The sequence below is a fragment of the Ammospiza caudacuta genome, chromosome 19 (genome assembly GCF_027887145.1).
Source record: "Ammospiza caudacuta isolate bAmmCau1 chromosome 19, bAmmCau1.pri, whole genome shotgun sequence".
NCBI classification, from domain to species: domain Eukaryota; kingdom Metazoa; phylum Chordata; class Aves; order Passeriformes; family Passerellidae; genus Ammospiza; species Ammospiza caudacuta.
In genome coordinates this window covers 2272491-2297672 of record NC_080611.1, presented here as the reverse complement: position 1 = coordinate 2297672, position 25182 = coordinate 2272491, and the positions used below count along the sequence as shown (strand labels likewise).

Sequence of the window (25182 nt, the reverse complement as noted above, 5' to 3'; positions counted from 1 at the left end):
AAAAGTGCACGAGCAGCAGAACCGAGAGCGACACCAGGATGGCTGAGTTAATGACCACCGCCCCGCCAACGAAGCCAAACACAAACAGCAGCATGCAGCCCGGATTCATGGCGCTGCGCTGGCATGGTGGAATGCCGGCTCTAAGAAGGCTACGCAGGGGCCAAGGGGGGATCTTTGTAGGCAAAGTCTGTCATTCGGCCGCCACCACAAAAACAATGCCATCAGCAGCAGCAGCATTCCACTCTTCTGCAGCAGCTCCAAAGCAATGACATCACCACCCTCCTCCCCCTTGCTGCTCCTCGCAGCATCAATGCAGTAGCGCAGAAGCACAGCCAGCCCGAGAGCGCTTCTCCCTCCTTCCATGAAGGGTTCATAGACTCCAAAGCTCCCAAATCTGCATAATCTATTCCCAGCAAGCCCTGAGGACAAGCAGGTACCATGCAGGCACACAAAGACGTAGCTAGACCGCGGCCATGCTGGGACAGTCACTGACATTTTCCCTGCCTGCCCCAGCACAAACACTCCAAAAAGCTCAAATTGTTTAAGGTTAATTAATCCACGAAGTATATCTCAACGCTTAGTCGCACAACAGCAAAAGCCACTTTCTACGTATTTCTACGCTGTTCTCTTACTGCATTCCAATCATACAACAAATCTTTCTGATTCAGCCAAACTGTTGTTGTAGGATTAAAGAACAAAGTCTTGCAAACAACAAATGAATTGAATTTTTTTCTCATTTCAGGGTGAGAGCAATAAATAGCTTACCTAATTCTACTGTGTGTTGTGGATTCTAGCTGATCACCCCCTGTTAACTGATGAAGTTTGGTTCTTTCCAAGTGCTCCATATAATTGTGTATCATCTGTTTAAAAGGACAGAAACAGAAATACTTAGTAACATTTACTTGTACTACAACTGCATGGTTCTTGACCAATATATTCTCCCCCTGTAATGCTAAACAGACGAGGACTTAGAGATATTAAAGAAATAAAGAAGAAAAATTATACCGACCAGAAGAGAAGTCCATAATAAATTAAACATATTGGAGAACTTCCTTGTACATTTGTGTACAGAAAACATCCTAAGGGTAAAGAAAGTGCATGCACTATTTCAAACATGAGTTTGGAAAAGAATTACCATGTTCAAATCCATTTTGGAGTCTGAGACCTCTATGTCCAGCAGATATTAGCATTTTTTACATGATACATATTAGGCACTATAGGCCTAATTGCAAAGTACTGTGAAGGTCAGACAATACGCTCCTCAAATATTAAAGACTCTGAATCTACAGGCTAATAATCATATTATTTCTGTAGGCAGAAATATTAAGTCCTCACTTCTTTTTTTCTTCTAAAACACAAATAAACTTAAGCCTTCTGTATTTTCTATAAGGGAAGTTTGGTTTTAAATTATCTAGACTGATATCTCATTAAAAGGACAGAATAGCTGTGGATTTTTAGCACTCAAGATGAGTTCTGCTTGCTCTTTCTTTCTCACAAGAGACAAGCACAGGACAACATGGTATTCCTACAGTCATGACTTGTTTAATGAGCCACAACTCCTATGGCCAAAGGATGCTGCTCTCAGCATGTAACGGATCCAGGACATGAATGGGGAGAAGATGAGGTTTCACTGCATCATTCCAAGGGCTTCATTTGGACACACATTTCTGAACTTAAAACTGGGAAAGTCTGAGAAGCCTATGTACAATTCGATATTTTTAGCACTTCCAACGTTCACGTTCACAGATGAATAGGGCTCTAAGAACAATAAAAGAAGAAAAATCACAGGTGTACTGCAGAGGAATTTAATGTACTTTTTTTCCCTGAGACATCTTGAGGTTACATCTTAACAGCTTCCTCTAGAAAAAACAAACAAACAAACAAGCAAACTAGTCTTTAAAACTGTAATTTCTTCTGCTATTCTACAAAGAGTATACAAACACTTCAGAATAGTGATATTCCAGGCATTTGTACAACCAGTTTATATAATCTTTTCTTTTGGGGGCAGCTGCACACATGAGTACAGAACTCAGCAGGACCTGGAAACCTACATTTATGAGTTACTCTCAAGACAGGTTTGATGTATCCAAGTTTGACCTTCAGATGCCACCAACCTCCACTAGCTCCAGTTTTTCCTCAAATGCCGTTTGCCAGCATTAGCTACATAGGAATAAATATTCTTGGTTCCAGATTTTTCTGATCAATAAACTGGCTTAAGACATCCTGACTGATGGATATTCTACAAATCAGTAACTTATGCTAAGTGCTGGTTACATACAGATGTTGGTTTTCCCAGCGTTCACCTGAACTAATAAATATAATTCAGACCAGAAAAAAATATAATGCTATTTTCAGAGAAACATTATATAATATTCTTGGACTGCTGTCAAAAGCTTACAGCATTTATCCTCCAACAAAACACAGTGTTCTACCAGACCATCCCATTTGTTTTCTGGTTTTTAATGTTAGCTCACACACAGAGACAAACAAAAGGCACAAAAGGACTGAAAGCTCCACCTTCAACCATCCACATTTGTTTTTTTCCATTTTAACCAAGCAGCCAGAACTAGGTGTTCCGCTTATTCCTTTGCATAGTTTTACAGAAATTTATTATAATGCAGATAGTTTAGGAGTTCGGGGTGGGGGGGAGCAAGAGTGTCTAACTTTGAAATGCACATTAGACCATTCCATATTCTCTTCATGTATTCCCTCATAACAGGAGGAGGATATTGCTGACCTGCCTACAAAACCCCCATTTTCAGCACACCAATTGGTTTCTCAAAGTTAAATTTTAAATAGAACAACTGTTTTGTTTTCAGCCAGTGAACAGAAGATGAGTGTCTAGTACCTCTGCAGGGAACTGCTAACACATAAGAAAAAATAACAGGGTCAGTAAAACTCAACAGCTTTCACGTTTTGCAAAGGACATGGTTTTAACCTACTCTCTTCCCTCCTCTCAGTCTGTTCTTTTGTTTACTGAAACATCTCATCACATTTATTATCCACAGAGGCTGGAGGGCAAGTCAATTTAAAGGACTGTTCAGTTTCTATTGTTCTGCAGCTGAAAATGAAGCTGATAATAAAGTATGCAAATCTGTAGATCATATACTTCAGCACAATGCATATAAGCTATAGGAACCAAAAAATAAAACTAAAACCAGAATGTGTAATGCTGCATGGCAACTGAAGATTGACAGAATCATAAGGTTCTACGTGCATGGGCTACACAGCAATTTCTCCACTGATCCAGGCTATATGCGCCTGTGGTGTCCAAAAAATCAGAACAATGGTACCACCATGTAAAGCCCACTCTCTGCCTCAACTCAGGGTCCCAAAGATGAAAGTTCGCAACACTGGAATAGTGTCCACAAGGAAAAGAGTTCCTCACCCTCCCTTCCCATGGGATGGGGAGTTCCACAGCTGGCGCTGTAGAGTCATAAGAAATGGTGTGTGAATTCCCAACTTCCACAAACTTAATTTGAAGGTTAAAGTAATAAATACTGCAGCTTCTTGAGAAGTAAGCCCACTCTAACCACTCATCTGCAATAAAACTTTGAAAACTCATTCCAAAACCACTGGGATTTGAACCAGATGATATTCAAAAATCTTTTCATTCTAAATGACCCTCAAGTCTTGACATACCCATGAAGTGTCATTCTGATCCAAAAACCTGTAATGAATTAATGCACTAGAATTCTGAGGGCTCAAAATCTGATTAGAATCTGCTGTTTTGAGATTATTCCACTTTTGAAATAAAAAAGTTTTAATATTACTAACAATTTTAAAATAGACTTATATGGACTGAATTGCTCTCCACTCAGCACAATTTTTACTGAAGTTATGCTGGAGGACCGATGATAAATAATTGACTGTGTCTACCCATCTTCAATACAAGCTGCAGTAAATATTTAGCCACTCATAACCTTCCACTATGGACAATTTGCTCTGCTGCCCATGAAGTCCACAAGTACTTTGAATACAACCAGCTGCTCCTAGGAATACACATCACAGAGAGCACTTCAGCATTGTTGTAATTGAACACATTGCTCAATTATTATTAGCTCAGGGAATTAAACTCAGAACTTGGAAGGATTACCTTAGTTAACAGCAATTCACAGTTCAGGTGTTAATGACTTTAAGGTACATGTACAAACCAACTGCAGCATGCCTTTGAACATATTACAGAGTGAACACGAAATCAATTCTCTTTGACTGCAATGTCTCTTTCCACCTCATAAAAGTACTCAGATTTCCTCATAGGGCACCTGACAAGTTTTACAACTGCAGAAGTGTTACAAAGTTTTTCTACATCTTAAACTTCAGCACTCAGTAAAAAACAATTAACATCCTGGCACTCATTTCAATTTCTACCTTTACAAATACAACCACTCCCAATGTATACAAGCCTGGCACTTGGCATATTCACATTTGTTTGTGACATGTTGGAGATGTTACCTGCAGCTTTGCCTTAACCAGGCTGAGAGCATCTCCTTTATACCTTCCTTGCTCTTTTGCTCCTCCTTTTTGTGTCACTGCTTTAGCTCCCCCAGACAGGTTTTAGTAATTATTTGGCTGTCAGACCAGTCTCAGTGCTATAGACCCCACTGCTTACCCTGCGGATCCAGCCGGGCTGGGCACAAGCAGCTCCTCCCTTTGGGAATGTGCACCCAGCTGTGTACATATAGATCTTTCTCTGTACCAAATAATCTAGTTTTATTGAAGTAACATATTTATAGAATCTCCTTGATCCAGTATCAAAGTTCTAGACATCCATGTTCCACCTTTTTTCCTTTCAGGGTTTGTGCTGAGTTTCTCACTAAGTAAAAGCACCATTCTCATGAGAGAGCTTGATGCATCTTTATCCATGCACAAGATGGTGTTGCTGGCAGATACATTAGTAAGTAAAGATGTTACAATCCAGGTTTTATAGATCAAGCTGTTAATGCTCAGCATAAGGCTTTAGAAAAACTATTTGCTTGAACTGATATCCAAAGTCTAATCTCACAGACAATGTGACAGCTGCCCATGCTTAGCTATAATTGTAAACAGACAACTCCACTAGCCTTCTCTTCCTGTCCCCTGCCCAGGGACTTGCTAGGGATATGTTTATCCTAATGAACCTGACAAAGTCCATTCCCAATGCCAGAGCCAGGCTCACTGTTCTGTCACATTGTATCAGTGCAGAACACTGAGAAACTTCCATGGCCCAATTATGCTTCATTAAATTAAGCCCATATTCTATGTGTCAGGGAAAGATATTGAACCACCTCAGCCTAGTGCTTCCCAAAGGAGAAAAAGAATAACTTCCTTAAAAAAAGAAAAATGAGGTTTATTTTGGAAACCTGCACACAGAGAGGCCACAAGTATTAGTCAATTCTCCAGGAGATCTCAAGTACTGCTTTGCCTCAGTTTCCCAAATGAATAATAAACATAAAAGCCTTAGCCAAGTCTTTAAAAAGCCAGTGCCATAGTTATGAAGTTATGTCCTTTAGCTCTGCAGAAAAAAGAAAGTAAGATCCTTTACCTCCTACTCACCAGGTAAAACCACCCTGAATGGTTTGCTCTCAAAGAGGCAGCAGCAGCAGTGCATCATCTCAGCAGCAAAGGCAAAAAATTGCCACCGTAAACCATTCTGCTTTCCAGCACACTGCCCTTCGCTGTATAATTGCTTCCTTCATCTAGTCCTTTACAGTCAGAGAAAGATGGAAACAAGATTTTGCATAGTTAGGTTCCAGAAGTTCCACACCAGGAACTCCAGCACATAGTTTTGTCACTCATCTCATCTGAGTGTTAAAGCAGAGTATGATCAGGGAAAGATCAAAACCCACTGCGAGCACAGGAAAGACAAGGAACCAGAGCACAGAAGTCAGAACATGTTCAGGCTGTTCCAGCCATTCTGTTCAGACCAAACATTTTATCCTCTTCACTACCTGCTACACCTCACCTTCCAATCTGCCATCTCAACTGCTCAGGTTCTTATACCCTGTATCAAGCCAGTTAGCGGGAAGGAGGCTGAATGGGATCTCCAGCATTCACACCAGCCAGCGCACTGCTCTCTCCAGAGAGCAGCAAGACAGACACTGATTTAACAGAAGGATGATGGAGGGTAAAGCCTGTCTCCACAGCTCTCCCCATCCAGGGTATCTCTGCAGCTGCAGACACTTCATTGCTGGGCAGGCTGGTGCTGGCACTGCAATGCAGACCCTGTCTCTGGCAGGTTGAGCTCCAAGGAGAACTCCCAGCTCTCACTACAACACATACACTGTAGAGAGGAATTGATTCAGCTCTCTGCTTCACATCCCTGGTAGAACTCACCAAGGTGAGGTAGGTCAGCTTCAGCAGGTCTTGGTCCATTAGGATTGGAAATGGGTGACATTCCCTGGGGTGTTGAGCCACCACCTTTGCTGGGCAGTGAACTCCAGCAAAGGCAACCACAGACAGACAGGGAGGGCTGGAAGGTGGATATTTTGAAGGACATGTATACTTATTCAGGTCAGTAGTTGGAAGAGAAAGACATCCAACTTTGAAATATTCATCAGTGAAGTAAAGAATAAGGGTGGCTGGGAGGTAGAAGGAAACAAATAATGAAGATGGAAGACAGAAAAATCGTTAGAAATTAAGACTGCACAAAATGTAGTTACATCGTATCTTTAACATGACATCTGTCAAATAAGCATCTTAGAGCTAAAATTTAAAAAAAAAATCTTTCTAAATGTTCTGTCCATTATTTAGTCAACTGAAAGAAAAACAATTGCCATTGTAAGTACCAAAGATGGATCGCTTGTAAAGAAACAGTGAAGTGGACTCAGAAGGAAATAAGTCTCCCTTCCTAGTAAAACATGAAAGAAAAAAGTTTAAGAACCAAGTATTTGATAGAAATATTTGATCCAATAAAACTGATAAACGCTGAAAGGAGATTGGATATCTGCCAAAAACACCTTGCATTAAAAGAAGAAAGTTACTATACAGATATAAAGTTTTAGAATTTGTTGGTAGAAAGGGAAGCAGGAAATCACAAAGGGAATGGGGAGTTGAGCATTATTATCAGCCAGTCCTTTCCAGTTCCCAGGGATTTCTGTCCCTGAGTCTCAGACATGCACCAGGATACAACATTAAAATATTGACATGCTCAATCCTTTAAAGAGGTGCATCTTTGCAAGATTCACTCTGGTCTGGAAAACAAAGAATCAAGGAAGCAATCATATTGAAAGCGAGGAGTACAGAAAACAGGAGATCTAATTTTAGGAGAACAGAGGTACTGATATACCATGGTGCACTACAAAATATTTCTTTATGAAGAACGGATAGTCACCCCAGTAATAGTAAAACCCAAGGAAACATCTCTACCTACACCAAAGAAAGCAAATTTAAGATGTAAAAGAATTTAATAAATTGGAATCAAACCAGCAGAGGCTGTTGTCCATTTTGGAGCAAAACTTATGCAGAACATGACATTCAGACATATCATGACATGATATTCGGAACATGACATCAGCGTTTCATTGAGTTGTGCATTGAATGGTGCCCAATACATTTAATCTTTAATTCTGTGAAACAGGATTCAATGAAAACCTGTCAGTTCTATTGTGACAGAACCCACAGGTTTGAATTACAATAACTGGAACTCTGCAAGCATCCAATACTCTGAAGTACTTCCAGATCAAGAGGAGGCCAAACCTCGGGGCAGCATTAAGATTTGTCACTTCTAGTTTTATTTAGATTTCCAGTTTTCAACAAATGTTGAAAACTATCTAGTTTTCTAGATATTCTAAAGCATTCTAAAGCAGCTACCTAGTAACAAATGTGATTTTTAAAACGCTATAATTTCAGTAAACATATTATTTTTAAGAGCTTCAGAAGTCTTGTCACACAAGCACTACCAACTAGTCATGGTTCCAAGTCACTTTTCAGCTGCTGTCAATATAAAACACCTAACGTTGCTGAAAGCATTCGAGATAACCAAATCTGACATCTGTATCTGCTTCCCCTTTCCCCACATGGGTCTTTTGGACTGGGAGCAGTCAGTATGGCATTGATCTCTTTGATAGCAATGATCTAAAACCAGCTCTCTGACCTTCCAAAGGCAAAGCAAGGAAAGTAAGGAGAACTGAGACTCTAGATTAATCAGAATAATTCAAAGGACCTAGTGACCTCCTCACTAAAATATGTATATGACTTAGGCAGTAAAACATCCCTGCATGGCAAAGACAACGTGCTAATGAAAACTGAAGCACTGCAAGTCCTGGTTTTGTGCTTTGCACTCAACTTAAACAGTGTGGTTCTTATTTATTTAAATTAACAAATTCTAACTTTTTCTATATTTATCAGCAAATCCCATTTTCAATAGGTATCAACAAAGTATGGCAGGAAAGTTTTTAAATCACAAATCCCAGCAGGCTAGGTTTTGAAAGGATTTTTTCCTTCAATGGTACAAATAAAACCAACACAGAAAATTGACAGAAAGAGTACAAAAATATAATTTCATTTCTATCTCTTTGAAGCCTATTAGTGTGTTTTGAAAAACTGCCTCTGAAATATGGAAGAACAAATTCCTTTTTAAAACTTCTCCATACCTGACAAAGCTATAAAAATGACAGATGCGTAATCAAACATTGAGAAATAGTCACTCAGATGTGAATGAGAAAAACTACATCACCAAATGAAGCCTGGTTACAACTTAGTGTACAAACCAAAATATTCAATAATTTTCCCAATTGCTCAAAACACAAGGTTTTCCACAAATATATATTTTTACAGATACCCCAAAATCATCTTGATGTAACAACCTACCTCTGTATGTCTTGAATGAAGTGCATTGTATTCCTTCTTGAGTTCTGCCTCCCGCTCCTCAAGTCTGCTAACTGGAAGAAAAAATAAAAATAAAAGAATTAAAATTAACCTCAGAGTTCTAGTAAGTGAGACTGACTTGCCTGGGACTAAGCAAACAGATTAGAGTATTCCTAGAAGTGAATAGCACAAAGCAGGATAAAAAGTATGTCAGTGGTTATGTTTTTAAGCTCTTATCACTGAGCTTTCTAAGTATATCAACAGCAGCACAATACTGCAATTTGCATTCCCCTAAGGAGCCCAAGTCCTATTTTCCCCTGCTGATTGCTAGGCCAGTGATGGGATTTTTCTGTTCAAGGCCAGCTTACTGCTCACCCCAACCCAGATTGTTTCACATGGAAACTGCAGGAAGAGGCAGAGGCCATGTCACTCAATCCCAGATGAAGCCATGCGCTCCAACTAAGGTCCTACATCAGTTCCCTAAAACACATCCACACAATTTCCAGAGGTGTTGAACCAGGACAAACACAGGCAAGGTATCTGTTAAAATACATTCAAGCCCTATGTGGTACAGAAATTAAGGTTTCTGCTGGCACTCACTCACACTTCACTAAGCATTAAGGCAATAGATTTAAAGAGAGAAAACATTTAAATACTTCTGTAGTTATTCCAGGAAATTAAAAATAGATCTAGCAGATTTAGGAGAACTTTAAAATGTAAGTTCTTATTAGAGGGAGATGAAACCAACTGAGCAGCTCAGTTCATCTGTGCTGTGTTACAGCCCAAATGAAACTGAGCAGAAACAAACTGTGATCTCCCAATGCAATTAATTTGCAGAAAAAGTAACAGAATTCAGAACCTTCTACACACAACTTATTGTGTCATTCAAACACAAAACATTTTTGCTGCTTAGATGTGAACTCTATCTATTCAGGTATTTTTGAACACAATATTCATGTGACATAAGCACATATATCAAATTGTGTAACTGAGCTTATTCTACTAGCTATGTTTAAATACCCCTGGGAAAGTTCAAACTTATAGTTCCATGTTTCCAGAGAGTCACTGCCAGACACACATTATCTGAAGACAAATGTCCCAACCTTCTCTGCTCTTTGCATACTTTCGTGTTGCCAGCTGGGTCTCCTGAAAATTGATTCTCCATATATCATTTCTTTTCGATCTATATATCTGTATTTTGGCACAGTATTTAATCATAAGTATGTTTTAAAGAAAAAACTCTTTGTTCAAGTCAAATGAGTGAACCAAAATACATAACTGTCTACTCACTCAAATTTGTATAAACATTCTGCACTACTAATCTAATCTTGCTCTTATAAGAACATTACGCTCCTTGCTACAACCTTTTGCAGTCCACCTATAAATATATGGCCAAAATATTACATCAAATATTATTTATACCATTGCCAGATCTATTGCTTCCATTTCTGCCCCGTTATCAAACGGAACAAAAGCTCTTTGGATCAAATAGCAGCAGGGAAGGCACAAGTATCTATAATACAACATAGAGAAAAATTATTTTACAGCACAATGCATGCATCAAAAAATACATATTTATGTAATACAGAACACTACTAAACAGAAGAGTTCCGTTTATTGTTTTGATGCACAAGGTGTTTTAAGTCTCCTTGTACATTTGAAGTGCAGTTTTATGGAAGCCTTTGGGAAGACATTACAGAAGCAAGAGTCAGAACTTATAATTAACAAAGATATGATGTGACAGACCATATTTTATACACTATCTTTGCCTGATTAACATCCAAGTCATGAGTTACGAGATGCTAAACAGCTGCCCATCAGAAATACTCAGCAGGTCTCATGTGAGCACACTGTGCCCAGGCTGTGTACCACAGATCCCAGAGGATCTCCCTTGTAAACCCTTCCACTGTGCTAAACCCTCTTTGGGAAAACAGGAGATCAAAAAGTCCTAACTGTATGACTGCTGGACCTTGTATTTGCTGAAACCAGCTCCCTCTCCAACAAACAGTGTCCAAGCATCCTCCCCTGCTGCTTTGTGCTGGGTGGTGAAGTCACGGTTCAATTCAGCCTCGCCCGGAACTCCCACACACACCAGGGTGATGCACCCAACACTGTTTAGCGAGTTCATGTCTACACAGTGTAGCCAACTCCAGGGATGAATTCTACAAGTGAATCTGGGAAAGTATTCAACAATACATTTAATGAAGATTAACACTACATCAGGTGTTACCAACACCCTTCTTTGCAGCTGTCCAAAACCAGCCTTCAGGAAATCCAGAAAAGCATTTCCCACTGTTACGGATACAACACACACTTTCACAGAGGTTGAGGTTCCATAAAGAAGCACACCACTTTTTCCATCTGTGAAGAAAGAAAAGCTTTAAATGTTTTTAAACTTTAATGGCCCAGTTATAATAAATAGTTCCTTGAATCAAGTCATGGAAGACAAATGTACATGGTTAGTGACGCTGCACAGTCAAGGGGGATATCTCCATGAGATCTGACCACTGTTTTCATTAAGTACAAAGGTTAAAACTATTAATGGCCCAGAAGATGATATAACTTGACATTAAGCACTTTCTTCTGGAAGTCATTTCCAGCTGTGCAACAGTGCTAGAGGTAGAAGTTTCAGCCAGAAGAGGATGTACACTAAGTTACATACCCTCAACAGACACCACAACAGTCCTCAGAACTGGTTTTTCCAATACCTGCAGGATGAGATATAGCACCAGAAATCTATTCTACCCAAAATATGCCTCCCATCAAGATATGATCTTGCAGAACAAACCAACAGAATACACTATATTTTTCCAATTAAACATTGTGCAAGAGATCAGCTATTCCCCAAGGATCAGAAATCACCACCAACTTGATCACAGAGTCAGAAGAATTTTGAGGAAGACTACCAGATTCTCACCCCAAAAACTTTGAGAAACTTAAGTCCCATCAGCAGTAAGAGGAAACTAAATAGGAGGGCAAAATGCCTTTCACTGGCATCCAGAAACACATTTTAAATTGAATTGTTGCCAGTTCCATTTTAATACACAAACATACAAAGGAGTGGAAGTCTGGCCCTGATAACACCTCAAGAGGAATGGAGTTGGGTGCTGGCACTGCCTGCCACATGCTGAGCCTGCCAAGTGCCAACCAGACATAGTTCCTATCAGACTTAAGTAACAATACAAAAGGTTCCTCTAATATTTCAGTCTCAGATTTTTTTCCACTAAGATGTCAAATTCTTATGGGTGGATGATAAAATTAGTTTGATTATATATATCCTAAAAGCAAAAGTATCCATTGTCTCTGTGCAATGTGTCTTTACAAAGCCATTACAAAGCATTGTCACATCAAGGAAGACCTTACATTGCAAGATTACATTGTTTAACATAATGCATGTGCAAAATGTAACACCCAACAAAAAAGTTGCACTACTCACTCTTAGAAGCTTGTGTTGAAAAAATAGAAAGGTCTTCAAGCATCATGAGCATAAAATGCAAATATTCTAATGCTTTTAGGCTGATGAGAAGGCATCCCCCTGAAACATCTCCACAAACTCATACCCAAGGTCTAGTGCAAACTTCTCCAGCACTGCCAATGTTCTAACACCTTTAATGACCTGAGATACCAATCTTGATGAAGGTTCTCTCACAGAAAACCAATTAAGCCTAAAAATAGGACATTAAATGTAATAGTAAACTAGAGAAACTGGAGTTTCTGTCTCCTGACAGCACTATGAGGAACTAGGCAGCCAAGCTGCCCACTCTGCCTGTTCAAAAGTCAGAGCTTACCTCCCAAGTCTGATGGCTTTTACCAAGTTTGGAACACCCTTCATCTGTATGTTGTCCTCTGCCTCAAACTCCTGATAAGCCTGAGGGGGAGAAAGAGAAACAGACCTGCTAGAATTGCAAATCCAACCAGTGTGATGCCTTCAAGAGGAATTACAAGTTCTTCCTACACAAGCCAGGACAGAGATCTAGCTAATTAACAAGCCCTTCCTGGCATCAGGACTGTCTGAAGACTCTCCTTGGACAGCTTTCATCTGGCGCTATTCTTTAATGCAGGTCCCACACCAAAGTTAAGATACAGATCCAGAATGACCTTATGACTTCCTAAATAGCTGCCAAAGAGCACACACATCACTTGTGGACTGAAAAGGGGACTAAGCTATCAAACAAGTGTTTAACCTGGAAGTGGTAAGGCCTGCAAATCAAACCAGCACAGAAAACTAATTTGTAAAACAAGTGAAAAATTCAACCCCTTGACAAGACCAACATGTTCAAGTAGCTCTTACACTGTGAAATACAGTTCTAGATCTCAGTTTAATAAGTAGAGCACTTGAAATTATGAAGATAATTTAGCTGTCAAGAATGCTCTGTTGATAGCAAGTATCAACACATGCAGCAGCAATGGTCTTATCCCTGCCACTTCTGGACTGTTCAAGTTTGCACTATGTCTCAGGCACACAAAATCCCTGCAATTTGTTATCAAAAACTCAAAACAAAACTTAAAAAAACCCAAAACTCTATGAACATTCTGCTACAACATTTAATATATAGACAACCACATGCCAGGACATTCCTCACATAGGCTGAAACTCAAACAATCAAAAATACATATCAGAAACTTCTACACAAAATCAAGCCCAAAATCCAACCTCTTGCCCAGTCACTGCAAAAGAGGTGTTTTACTGAGAAAACTTTTGATTGACTGCTTTGCAAACAGTGGAATGCTCCATTTATACATTTGGCTATTGAAGCAACTCCCTGTCTGATAAAATCCACACCAAGTCAGTGTGGACACAGAAGCTTTAGCAGACTGGATTAGTTGTAAAAGCCAGTAAAAACTCAGGAATGTAAGATTCTAAAAGATATTTAAAGTAATTTTCTTAAGTTACTGCAGTATTTTGAGCAACAGAATCACTATAACAACCAAACTCCAGCACACAAACTACAATACTCCCTTAACTTAAAAACACACATGAGCAGTTAATTATACACCAGTGAATTTCAAACTCTTCTCACCACTTTTGCTCAGGTATATTAACAGCAAAGCTGAAAGCAGGCCAATCACTGTTCTAATTTCCTACTCCATTTTATTTTAGCCTTGAGTCCTGTAGCTTGGCTCAGTGCCTGCCCTGGAGCCAGCTGTACCCCCTGCTCCATCTAGTGGGCTGCTGGCTCCCAAAACCACACAGACAGCAGGTCTTTGGGAACAGAGTTGGGAAGCCAGGGAAGGCACAGTGAAATGCACAGTCAGGATGAAAGCCTCTCTTTCCAGCGCACCTTGGTACTCACATTTCTTACAGAAGGATTTTTCAGGTGTAGTGACTGACACCTGTGGCACAGTGTAGCAAAGGGCAGGGGGAATCTGCCTGGTAAATAAACCTGAGATAATGAGTGATATCATCAGAGATGAGGAACATCCACACTGAGAACACACACTAGCAAAGAGTTCAGTTCCTGCTAATCAAGAAATACAAGGACCCAAGCCATTCTGTTCCTACTTTGCTGGAAATCAGATTAGTTCTACTGCTGTCAGCCTGTGAAAATGAAGCAGGAACAATCCAGGTCCCCAGTGAACAAACCTGAACTTTTCAAGTTCTTTCCAGGATCTATTGAAAAGCTTTCTTGTATTCCTTGAGATACACACCAGTAGAGCCATCCCTAGAAGCAGCATTTACTGACAGAGCTGTTTCACACCAGTTTAGTTATTCACATCACCATCTGTGCAGATATACAAATCAAGTATCAAAACAACTTTCTGGGAAGTTTCTGTTTCTGTTAAACTTCACAGCTGAAAGTTCACATCAGAGACTCCCTGTGAACTACAGAGCCACATGAGCTGCATGATATCCCATGTGCAGAGATGTTAGATATTGGATGCCTTCAGATTATCTAAGATTGACTGTCTGCCTGGGTGTACATTACAGCAATGCTGGTGTCCTGAGAGCTCAGAGGAGAAATCAGATATCAAATACCATCTGCAGAACATTCACAACAAAACCTGCATCTTCACTTGAAGCCAATGAAAGCAATAGTTCTGTTTAGCTTCTGAGAAAAACAAATGTTTTTAGGTCAGCTTCCAAAGCATTTGTCTCATATACCAAATAAAACTTTCAGCAAGCAATATCTGCAGAGTATCACCTGACATGGAAAATAACAACATCAAGAGTTGTGTCACAACATTTACAGCTCCAAAACTCAAGAGCTGTTTCTTGGGATTATACTCAGTTGGGGTTTGTTTGTTTTGTTAGGTTTCTCTCACAAATGCAGTTTTCTCCAAATGTAATCTATCTTGCACACAAAGCTTAGGTTTGATAAAGTCAGATATGTAGATATATCTGTTTTCTTGTTAAATGCAGTTTGTTATTTTGGTTGTACTTTAGCACTAGGCAGATCCAGAAAAGGAGCCAAATCTTTCAAGTCCCATAGCCTACCACCTCCATTAGAAAGCACAGAAAGCACTTCAATCATACAGACACGGTGTTTTTCAGATTCTCTAGTAAATAAGTTACCCCAAGAATGATTCCTCCAGAAAGCTTATGCCAAAGCTGTTCCATTGCTGTAGTAAGTCAAAATATACTAGCCATTTTTTATTCCCAAAAATTTAATTAACTTATAGCCTGTAATACATAAAGAAAACTGACATTCCCAGAAAGAGGCAAGGAAGGAAACTAAAATAAACCTCTGTAGCCTGCCCACTCCGTCCCTCCCCTCCCCCCATCCCCCATCCCCAGCCAGAACTCAGTGGAACATCCCATGAGCCTGAGAAGATCTTATCCCCTCCTGTAACTGGAGACTGAGCACTATCCCAGCAGTACCGTGTGCATTCACAGAGCACTGCTGGACAAATGAGCTGTGTATTGCTATTACAAGTTTTTAACAGCCCTCTGTTTTCCAGGTCCAGGGTTGACATTTCAAATATTTTAATGCTGCAAACAAATTACAAGTAGCACAAAGGAGTCTCAGAACAGCAAAGACTTGAAGTAATGTGGAAGTCAGGTGTTTTCAAATTCTTCTAAGAAATACTTAAAATTATATCACAACCTGGCATTGGCCTCAGATATACCACTGCAAAACAAAATAATGTTATTTACTAAACATGTGGCATTGTCATGTCCACAGGTGCCCTCTGCTGCTGAGAAGGAAAAAATTACATGAATTCTGGGTAAGTCATAAACCCAAAAATAAACATTTGTCAACACTCAGTAAAAGTTTACTATAGACCCACACAAGAACTTCTAAAATCTCTGCCTGTACCAACATCATTCCTAAACAAACCCCCAGGAACTTTCCACTATTTAACTTGCTTGAGCTTCCACATGGCACAGACTCCAAGAATGCAGGCACTGCCTTTCCCCCCCTCTCTGTCCAGGTACTGCTGAGAGCCAGGCCACACAAGGGACAGGAGCAACCCAGGGAAAGTTAAAGCCAAGAGCAGCAGTGCAAAATGACATGAAAAGCTGGATCATAAGACAAGGAGCTCCATCCAAGCTCTTGATTTGAGCCCATTCCTGTGCTCAAATAGAAGCCACAAATCCTTACGCCTCTGCTCTCCTTCAAGCAGTTTTAAAGTTTAATGAATTTATCCCAGATTGCCACATATTGCACCATTTTTTTGCAGCAAACTTGACTTAGGCAGCCACCACACCTCATCAAGTATCAGGACTGAGTGCTACCCATCATGCAGGAGTGGTAACTCCAGTGCATCTGCTTCCACCGTTCAGGATTTCATCATCTGCTAGGCTCACAGTCCTTCCAGCAGTGTTTTGCTGTCATCTCCCCCTCTTTCCACCTCCTAAAAAAAGAACAGAGCACTTCAAGGTAGTTCACTCACGTGGCAGCAACTGTTTCAATTTCTGACGAGGGGAAAAGAAGTCAGTGAACCACAGGAAGGGAGCAACTGCTTGACACAAAATAACCTCTGGATTTCACTCCAGGAATTTCAAAAGGCAGCTTTATTCTAACCGAAGTGATTGAATACACGGCTAACGATGCAATCCCACAGGGTAAATTTAAGTGCAAAGAAATAATTTTTTTTCCTTTTGATTTAGTATGACAATCACTTAGACTGCACAAACAAGTACTTAAAATTCAGGACATAATAACCATAACTTCTTAACTGGCACACAGATTTAAGCACATACAATCAAGCAGAACTCAACCATGTGACTTAAGAGCTGCCCCAGCTGACAAGTCTTCACTAAATGCTCAGCACTGCCAGTGTTAAAGAGAATGAGTCAAAACTTTTTAATGGACAAAACTTGTTCTCACAGGCTTTGCTTATTTGAGAAAAAACACACAGAGCACAGGCAGCCTACACAAAGCAAAAAGTCTTGCAGGTAAAGTATGACATAGAACCATGTATTACCTGTTTTCCATTCTAATCTATTACTCATATCACCAGCTGATGTTGTGATCTCACTCTGCACTCCAGACCCAGGTTTTATTTGGTTACTTGCTCTGTGCCAGACATTTGCAACTCCCATTACCAGTGATAACATTGCCGTGGTAACACAGTTAGCAATACCAGAGCCTAACTTAGATGCACAGGCAGTACTATAGAAGTAGAAGAGAAAAAGAAATATAGCTAAAAGACTTGGAGCTGAATTAAAGTGACACATCGATCATTTGGATTGTACAACATGCCAGTTGCCTGGTCTATAAAACAAAACAAAGTAATGCAGTCAGGTTAAGCTGCTTCACAAATATGTACTTGTATGGTTTTCATACCTTAGAAATTTAGATCACTAAAAAAAACAGTTAACTTGCATAATATTCATTAGGTGTTCAACAAATGTGCTTACGTCCCCTTTGATCTTGCTCTGCATCAGCAGCATGACAAATCTTCCCAGCAGCCTTTCATGCTGTCCCAGACAGCTTATCAAGGCCAAGCATAAGCAAGCTCAGTGTTTAACCCAGCCCTATTGTTTCTCCAAATATACAGTTTTGCCATCACAGAAGGTTTTTCTCCAATACAAGGATTTTTTTCTCTAATAAATAGATTTTGGAGCTGTCTAAAATCATTGTTTCATCACTAGAGCTTTACGTAGTTATGGTAACTGTTTTCAGTAACATTACTTCTTACAATAAAAGTAGTTGTGCTTCTACTGGAACTGCTGAGTTTCTTGGGAAAATACTTTCATTATTATTATAGATATACACACACATATACACACAATATATAAATAAAACTTTAAAATCATACATATACTTGAAGGCTTCAAAGCAAAAAGATAATTTCACACCAACAGACTCACAGAGCAACATAAAATGTTGTTATCAATACATGGTAAATGTAATTTTTATTAGAGAAACTCCAGGTATGCTGCCACATACATTGTCAGAAATCCAACTGATTTTTCTTTTTCGTGCAACCACTTTATCCTTTGGATTGTATTAACAGAATAAAGCCATGGCCTACAGGACAGGATGCAATCTTGATCCACAATCTTGTTGTCAGTGAGTGGGGTCTCCCATGAACAAGCTGTTTGCACTGCGTGTTATGAGCATGGGTCTTCTAGAAACAGTATCTTTGTCACAAAAACAGGCCACTTAACTCCTGCTACAATGTTTTATTTTCCCCTCCTGTGAGGCTCTTAGATACACACACAACACCGTTGCACAAGAATAGCAGGGTTTCAGGTACAAGTCTCTACAATTAATCATTTTAGCCTGACTTCATCTACAAAGAGACAATCCTAGGAAATAATCACACTGGTCTTTGCTAGGAAAGATTGCTTGAAGTGCTCCTTCATCCCTGCCTCTACAGAATCTGGGAATATTTGAACATGGATAATGAAGCAGGTGATGCCTCTAAGATTTGCCAACAACATTCTGAGCCTGTCCAAATTTCAGTAAAATGCTGCCCTAGGTGCCACCTACATTCATCTTAACACTCCGACTAATACTCCTGCCCTGCTACAGGCTCAATCATGCCACTGAAAATTAAACTTTACAGGAAAATTTTAGAGCATCAGCTGGAAAAGAGCTATAACTTACTGTGTTAGGGGCAGGAAATGTAGCTGAGCAGAAATAAAGGAAAAAAGAATAGTGAAAAGGGGCTACTTTGAAGACTGACACTGCTTTTAGAAACTGGTCATCTCTCAGCCTCATCACAATCTCACTTTACATTCCTGCAGAGTCCAGCAATAAAAGCTAGATATTAACTGATGAACACACCAGTCTCACATCAACAGAAGATGGCTTAGAAGCTTGAAGTATAAAAGTAGAAAAACTGATGATGAAGTTTCATTCAATGACTGTGTGGCTGGATAAGAAGCAGCCCAGCAGAATGTCTAAACTACAATATATTCAACTTCAAGTGTTTCAAGACAACTGATCACTATCATCTTTTTCCAAAGTTTCCAGAAGTTTTTTTTCTATTACATCTCTAAAAAGGGAAGTGTTCTCCCTAAACTGTTTTTCTATAAAAACTAAATGTCTCCTAGAAATAAATCATTTAGCCAAAATTATACAGAAGTTAATGAGAATCACCAACAATGCTCTTCTCCTGCCAGCTGTGCTTCTAAACCTGAAGATTACCTTTATTTTAGCACAGACAACTGTTTAATAGGAAGAAAACATCTTATTTTGTTATCACTAACAAGGAAGTAATCAAAGCATCTTCTGAAAAAGTTGCAAAATGTGAAGAAAGCACTGTCTAAAAGGTAAGCAATACAAGCAGGATACTAGAAGAATCGATTACAAGTCACAAGCTTGTATCTGACTTGTTGGCCTTAATTCTAAAGAAAACAAACTTGCACAAGAGTTAAATCCAGTTATCTGTCTAAGTACAGGAATCAGAAGGCATATGCATTATCACTTTACAGAACAAAAATTAAAATGCACTAATACACTTAAAAGGAGAGCACCATGTTTTACTTACTTTGATCAGCATAGTTTTTTGCTTTTAGTTCAAGTTGTCGAGTTTGTGACTCTAATGCTTCCACTCTGGTCTGTAAGTCCTTCTTCTCTTGTTCTTGAGAATCTTCAAACTCAATGAATTTCTAAACAACAAAAAAATAGTTAAGTTAGACCAAACAACTAATTACAGGTTTTGCAGCAGGTAGGAAGAAACACAGCAGCCCTTCACAGCCAGGAAGGTGCAAGGTGGTTTCCAAAACAACTGAATAGATCCATAGGCCACATTTAAACACAAAGAACTATTTCAATCCAGGTGCATCAGTCAAGCACCCAGTCTAGGTTATACTGTGTAATAACTTGCAACTAAGTGCCAGCTACTCCAGAGAACCTGCTTGGGATTAACATAAATATGAATTATTTCATTATTGTCTAACCTAATGTACAACCGTGCATGTGAACACAGGGAGTCTTGGTATCCTTAGTCTGACTAAGGAACATCAGTGAAGTTATTTTTACCCATAAGCCACAAAGGTACACACTGCAACAGGGACACACTAGCAGTAGTGCCAACCAAAATGATTTGATATCTTTTCCATTCCCACCCAATTCTGCTATAAATTCTCATAGTCTTCATCAGATCCTTAATAACCATCTACAATCTGTCAACTGCACAGAAAACTCTGTGCTGATCACCATCACTTTCTGTTTCCTTGGTTTACCACACTTGTGATTCCCCATATTCTGGAATTCACTGATGAATGCATCAGTGTTTACATTCTCTAAACATAAAAATTACCAACACGCCATTGTAGCAGCTTTGAAAGCACTTTTTTTTGCTATTTATCTTACCTAAAAAGTCAAGAAATTCAATATGTACTACTGGCACAAAGAACACTTCTAAAAGCCAAGGATATTTTAGGTCATGCAGTACTCTATGCTCTGCATTGCAAGGAGAAGACAAGGCCACCAACACAAGTTATGCAGAAGGCTCATAGAACAGGGGGGAGAAGCAGGCCAGAAACCTCTGCAGGAAAAAATCCTTAACATCCACAACAGTTAAAGGGGCAAAGGCAGCTGAGGACCACATGGCAGAAAAGGGACAGTGAAGGCAGCAACTTGAAAACAGTAATCTGATTTGAATATTTTTTCCTATGTATTGTTTGGAAAATTTAGTGGGAAAAGTATTTCTAACGGTCATACATCAACTGTTAATGAACTATTACTACATTGTAGCCATTGCACACACATTTTTTTCAAAAGCAGAAATTCATAACCTTATGAAAAGGGCTTCAGTTGAACAGGATCATCAGAAGTTCTGACTAAAAAGTACTTCAGATGTAGAAATGCATCAAAACCTATGAAGCGAAACAAGAGTCCCTTTCAGACATGCTCTGCACAGCTATCACAGGACTGGGCATGGTGTTCATATGACTGTGCTTGAAACCAAACCACAACAATTGAGGAAGAGCTGACATAGCCCAGGTAGCTCTGCTTTGGGTGCTGCCATTGAAAAATCCCTCCTCAAACACAGATGTGCAGGAATCTTTCTACCTCCTCCACACGAAGTTTGGGAATATTCATTAATCCATGTAATTTGAAAACCTCAATGATTAAGTTTGTTTCATTTCTTCTTTGTAGTAACTGATTCAAGACTTTTGCCCATTTAATATTCAAGTCATGTCTGGCCTATTCTTGGCAGACTCCTTTTTCAAAAAGGGCTTCAAAGTTTGACACAAATTAGGCACTGGGGCTAAAGTTACACTAAACACAGGAAGTTTGTTACACTAAACATGGGAAAACATGAAATAAGAATGATGAAACTGTACCATCTTTGTTTAGTTGTTTCTCTGATGATTTCCCAAAAATATGTCATAGCTTGTTAAAGGTCAGGGGCAATTATACTCATGAATAACAAACAGCCATTCAGAGTCATTAATGTCAGTGTTACTCATGAAACCACAGATAGATATAACTTTGTATTTCCTCTCAAGTTCTTCAACTGCAAGTGGTAAAACTGTTTTTTTCCTAAAACGGAAAAAGTTACCTTCCATTAGTTTACCTTCATTTTGTTAAAGTCCAAATTTACATTACTATACTTGAAAGCATTTCTGTAATTACACCTGAGTATTTTTCCCTCCCCTGCTGTAAACTATACAGATCAGATCTTGGGATTAAGAACTTTGGACTTTGAATACTTTTATTTGGTTTCATTTCTCCTTCTGGTGATGGTAGAATGACAAACACAGGCCCAGCAGATTGATCATCACACCCTAACTAAGCCTGCACAAGTATGACAGAAGAACTAGTGAGATAAACCACCACAGCAGCCAAGGACAGGCTGAGCACCCATACTAAACTACTTTTTTAAATTTACATTGACAATACACTCAACCACTACTTACCTCCTGCACTGTTTAATGTAAATCCAGCAGCGTATGTAGGAACACATTAGGCACTCAATAGTCATCCTCTCATTTCAACCCCAGCTACTGGTTATTCAAAACACTGAGGCAGACAAAAATCTAGTTTTCCCCATTTTAAGTGACATCTTGTTTGGGCCACAAAGATGTATTTTACAACTCTAATGAGAAGTGTGAGAAGTAAGATTTTTGGTACTTTTTTTTTAAGAGCAAGCTGAAGGACACCAACCTGTCTTTAAAACAATCAGACCAGACTATATAAGATTATAGAAAATACAGCTGGAATGATCCTTAAAAGGCCATCTTGTTTCCAGGTTCTGATGCTTAGCATTGGATACCTGGATCCTAATTTTGATTAGGCTATGATGAGGTGTAACACATGCGATGCAGAGCTCCTCCTGCATGTGCCTGCTACTGAAACCCAACCTGCGATACCTTCCTCAGCCATCTTTGGCAACTCCCATTTAATCCATCCCATTTTCTCCAGGCAGGATCACATGCGTCGTTTCAGACCTTTGTCCAACATGTTTTCACAGACCTCATATAAAAAGTGTAGAAAGTCCCACACAACTAAACTCAAAAATATTTATGTAATCAATTTTAAACCTACTTGAAAGCTTGCAGAGGTCCCTGGAATAAATAAGAACTCAAGACTACACAACAGCCCAGCACATTTGGAGCCCTCTGTCCTATACACAACCACTGAAGCACTCAGTAATACATTATTAGCCAAATGAAATATCTCTTCCTTTATTTATATCATCTTCTGTCTCTACATGTTGACTGGTTTTCCTGTCACAGGACCCAGGTGCAATGCTGAGCATATCTGATGTCAGGGTGCCACCCACTTGGCAATCTTTATTACTCTATGACACGTCCTTCAGCAATGTGTATTGCAACAATGACAGATTCTCAGCCAATGGCAAGTTCTTGGAGCAGAGAAAAAAAAAAAAAAAAAAAACCACCTAAAAAGCCAGTTCAGATGGACTTGGGGGACAGAAAAACATGTGAAAATGAAAACAACCTGATAGCTATAAAATAGAGTGGAAGTTTTCTATAAAATGCATCTCGGTTTTGTTCACTCAAATTAAAAATACTTAAACTCTTACTGCACAGTGTTTACTCAACATACAATCCTAACGAAGAAAGTTACCTCTGGGAACAGTAAGGAAAAGCAGACATTAAGTTTATGCTATGACTTAAACCAATTTTAGTAGTGGTAAATGCTTTTTCCCAGTTGCCAAAGAGTTCAAAAACAGTTTAATCCCACCAACAGCAGAAAAGCTAAAAGATATCCTAATTTGGCATAGCTAAATGAAGTAGATTTTATCCTCTTTCCAAGTGCACACAAAACACATGCCAGCTACAAGTGCAGGCCTGAAACAGCACATTGCTGCAGAAGTAACTCCTATCAGAGTATAAAATAGCAGAAGCACAAATGCTGGTTCCTCTCCCCCTTCTTTGGGGCAGGAATTGTTACCTCACAGTCACCAAGTGCAAAGGTAAGAACTGGAAGCAGAACAGCAGAGCAGCTGGTTCTTCCATTCCTTCAGCAATATCAAAAAACCTACCATGTTAAACGTCAGACAAGTGATTTCACAGCAACTGCAAAGATCAAAACTGTACCCAGAGGGTTAAGAAGTAGGCCCAGAACTTCTGTCAGGGTGACTTTAAAAACAATTATTCCAGAAATCCTCAGGCAACAACTTTTAAGATATCTCATTAGTAACATGTTTTAAGCACACGAAATAAAGAAGGCAAATTACAAAAATGGGGTAAGGAGACCCCTACCCAAATAGTAAACTATTTAATGTTCATAAAGATGCTGCTGCAAATAAATGTCCTACAACCAAAAACAAACAGAAAGTAAAAGAAGGTGTGTTAATTGTCCAGAGAAACTGTGGCTGCCTCATACCCTGGATATGCTCAAGGGTAGGCTGGACAGGGCTTGGAGCAACATGGTGTTGCAACGATGTCCCTGTCCGTGGCAGGGGTTGGAGTGACATGAACTTTAAGGTCCCTTCCAACCCAAACCATTATGTGAAATTTTGAACATATGACAATAAATATGGAACTCAGCAGCTCAAAATTCTCCATTTTGTCGCCACATGACACGGGCAAACTCCAGACGAAGATAATGTGCTAAACAAGCAACTTTTTGTCCAAGGAAATGTTAAATTTCTGTTCCCTCCTTTTACTTCAACCATACTGCACCCATCAGGTTATCTCACCATCGAAAAAATAATTCAACAACCATGCCTGACTAACACACGCACCTCTCCTGAACACACTGGACTGTACCTAACACTTTCACATCTGTATAGTGCAATGACCTCAGCACATCACAAAAATGATCTTTGTGCTCACCATGAAAATACAGTCTCTGGTCTAACTGCACTTTGGAAAACATCAGCCAGGTGTCTTGCAGCATGAGCACTGGTTCTTCAACTGCATAAAGCCTGTCCTCTCAAGTTAATTTATCATGACACAGAGAAATGGAGATGGCAGTGAAGCACACTATTAAAACAGGCACTTACAGTTCCTGAAAAGCTACAACAACAAAATTAACCCCATGTTCTGTTACATCACATTGGTACGGTTTCTGTCCTGCTGCCCAAGGCCTGTTTTTTGATCTGGCAAATGCTGCCTGTGCTTCAAACCTGATGGATTTTCTCATCAATTAGTTCAGAAAGTATTTATCAATCCCTTCCTATTACTCTCAGTATAAACATATTTTCTAAAAGACCCTTTTACATCAGCTTGTGTCAGAAATAGTGTGGCAACTCCAGTCCCCTGACTGGAGTCCATAAGGCATTATAAAACCACCATGTGTTTGACAAGGAGGATGAATGATTTATCAGTCCAACAGCTGGGGAGACACCATTCATACCGCAGTTCTTCATAACAAATTTAGTCCTGGAATAATCTGCAGACAACATTTTGCACTCACAAACAAGTATTTGTACAGGGCTAATGCTTTTTAAATTAAGCTTTTACTGTTAATGTTGTGTTCACCCTCAGTGCAGTTGTTCTTCTGATTTTTGGAAAATTTAGAAGGCAAGCACAACCAGAGAGATTAGCACAGGACAAGGGGTCTGGAAATACACTTT

General features: G+C 39.4%; 1 protein-coding gene across 6 annotated transcripts in view; it reads right to left on the bottom strand.

Annotated features, from left to right (window-relative positions):
• The window catches only part of SPAG9 (sperm associated antigen 9), a 62463-nt gene that overhangs the window by 36191 nt on the left and 1090 nt on the right, over positions 1–25182 (bottom strand). For 5 of the 6 annotated variants that reach the window (XM_058817483.1, XM_058817486.1, XM_058817485.1 and 2 more), the window contains exons 2-4: positions 19675–19795; positions 8791–8861; positions 766–860 (exon numbers count right to left, since the gene is read on the bottom strand). In XM_058817483.1, coding sequence (XP_058673466.1) covers positions 766–860; positions 8791–8861; positions 19675–19795 — 287 coding nt within the window. Of the gene's footprint in view, positions 1–765; positions 861–8790; positions 8862–12575; positions 12656–16437; positions 16543–19674; positions 19796–25182 lie in introns of those variants that run through there. The other variant, XM_058817489.1, reaches the window with a different exon arrangement.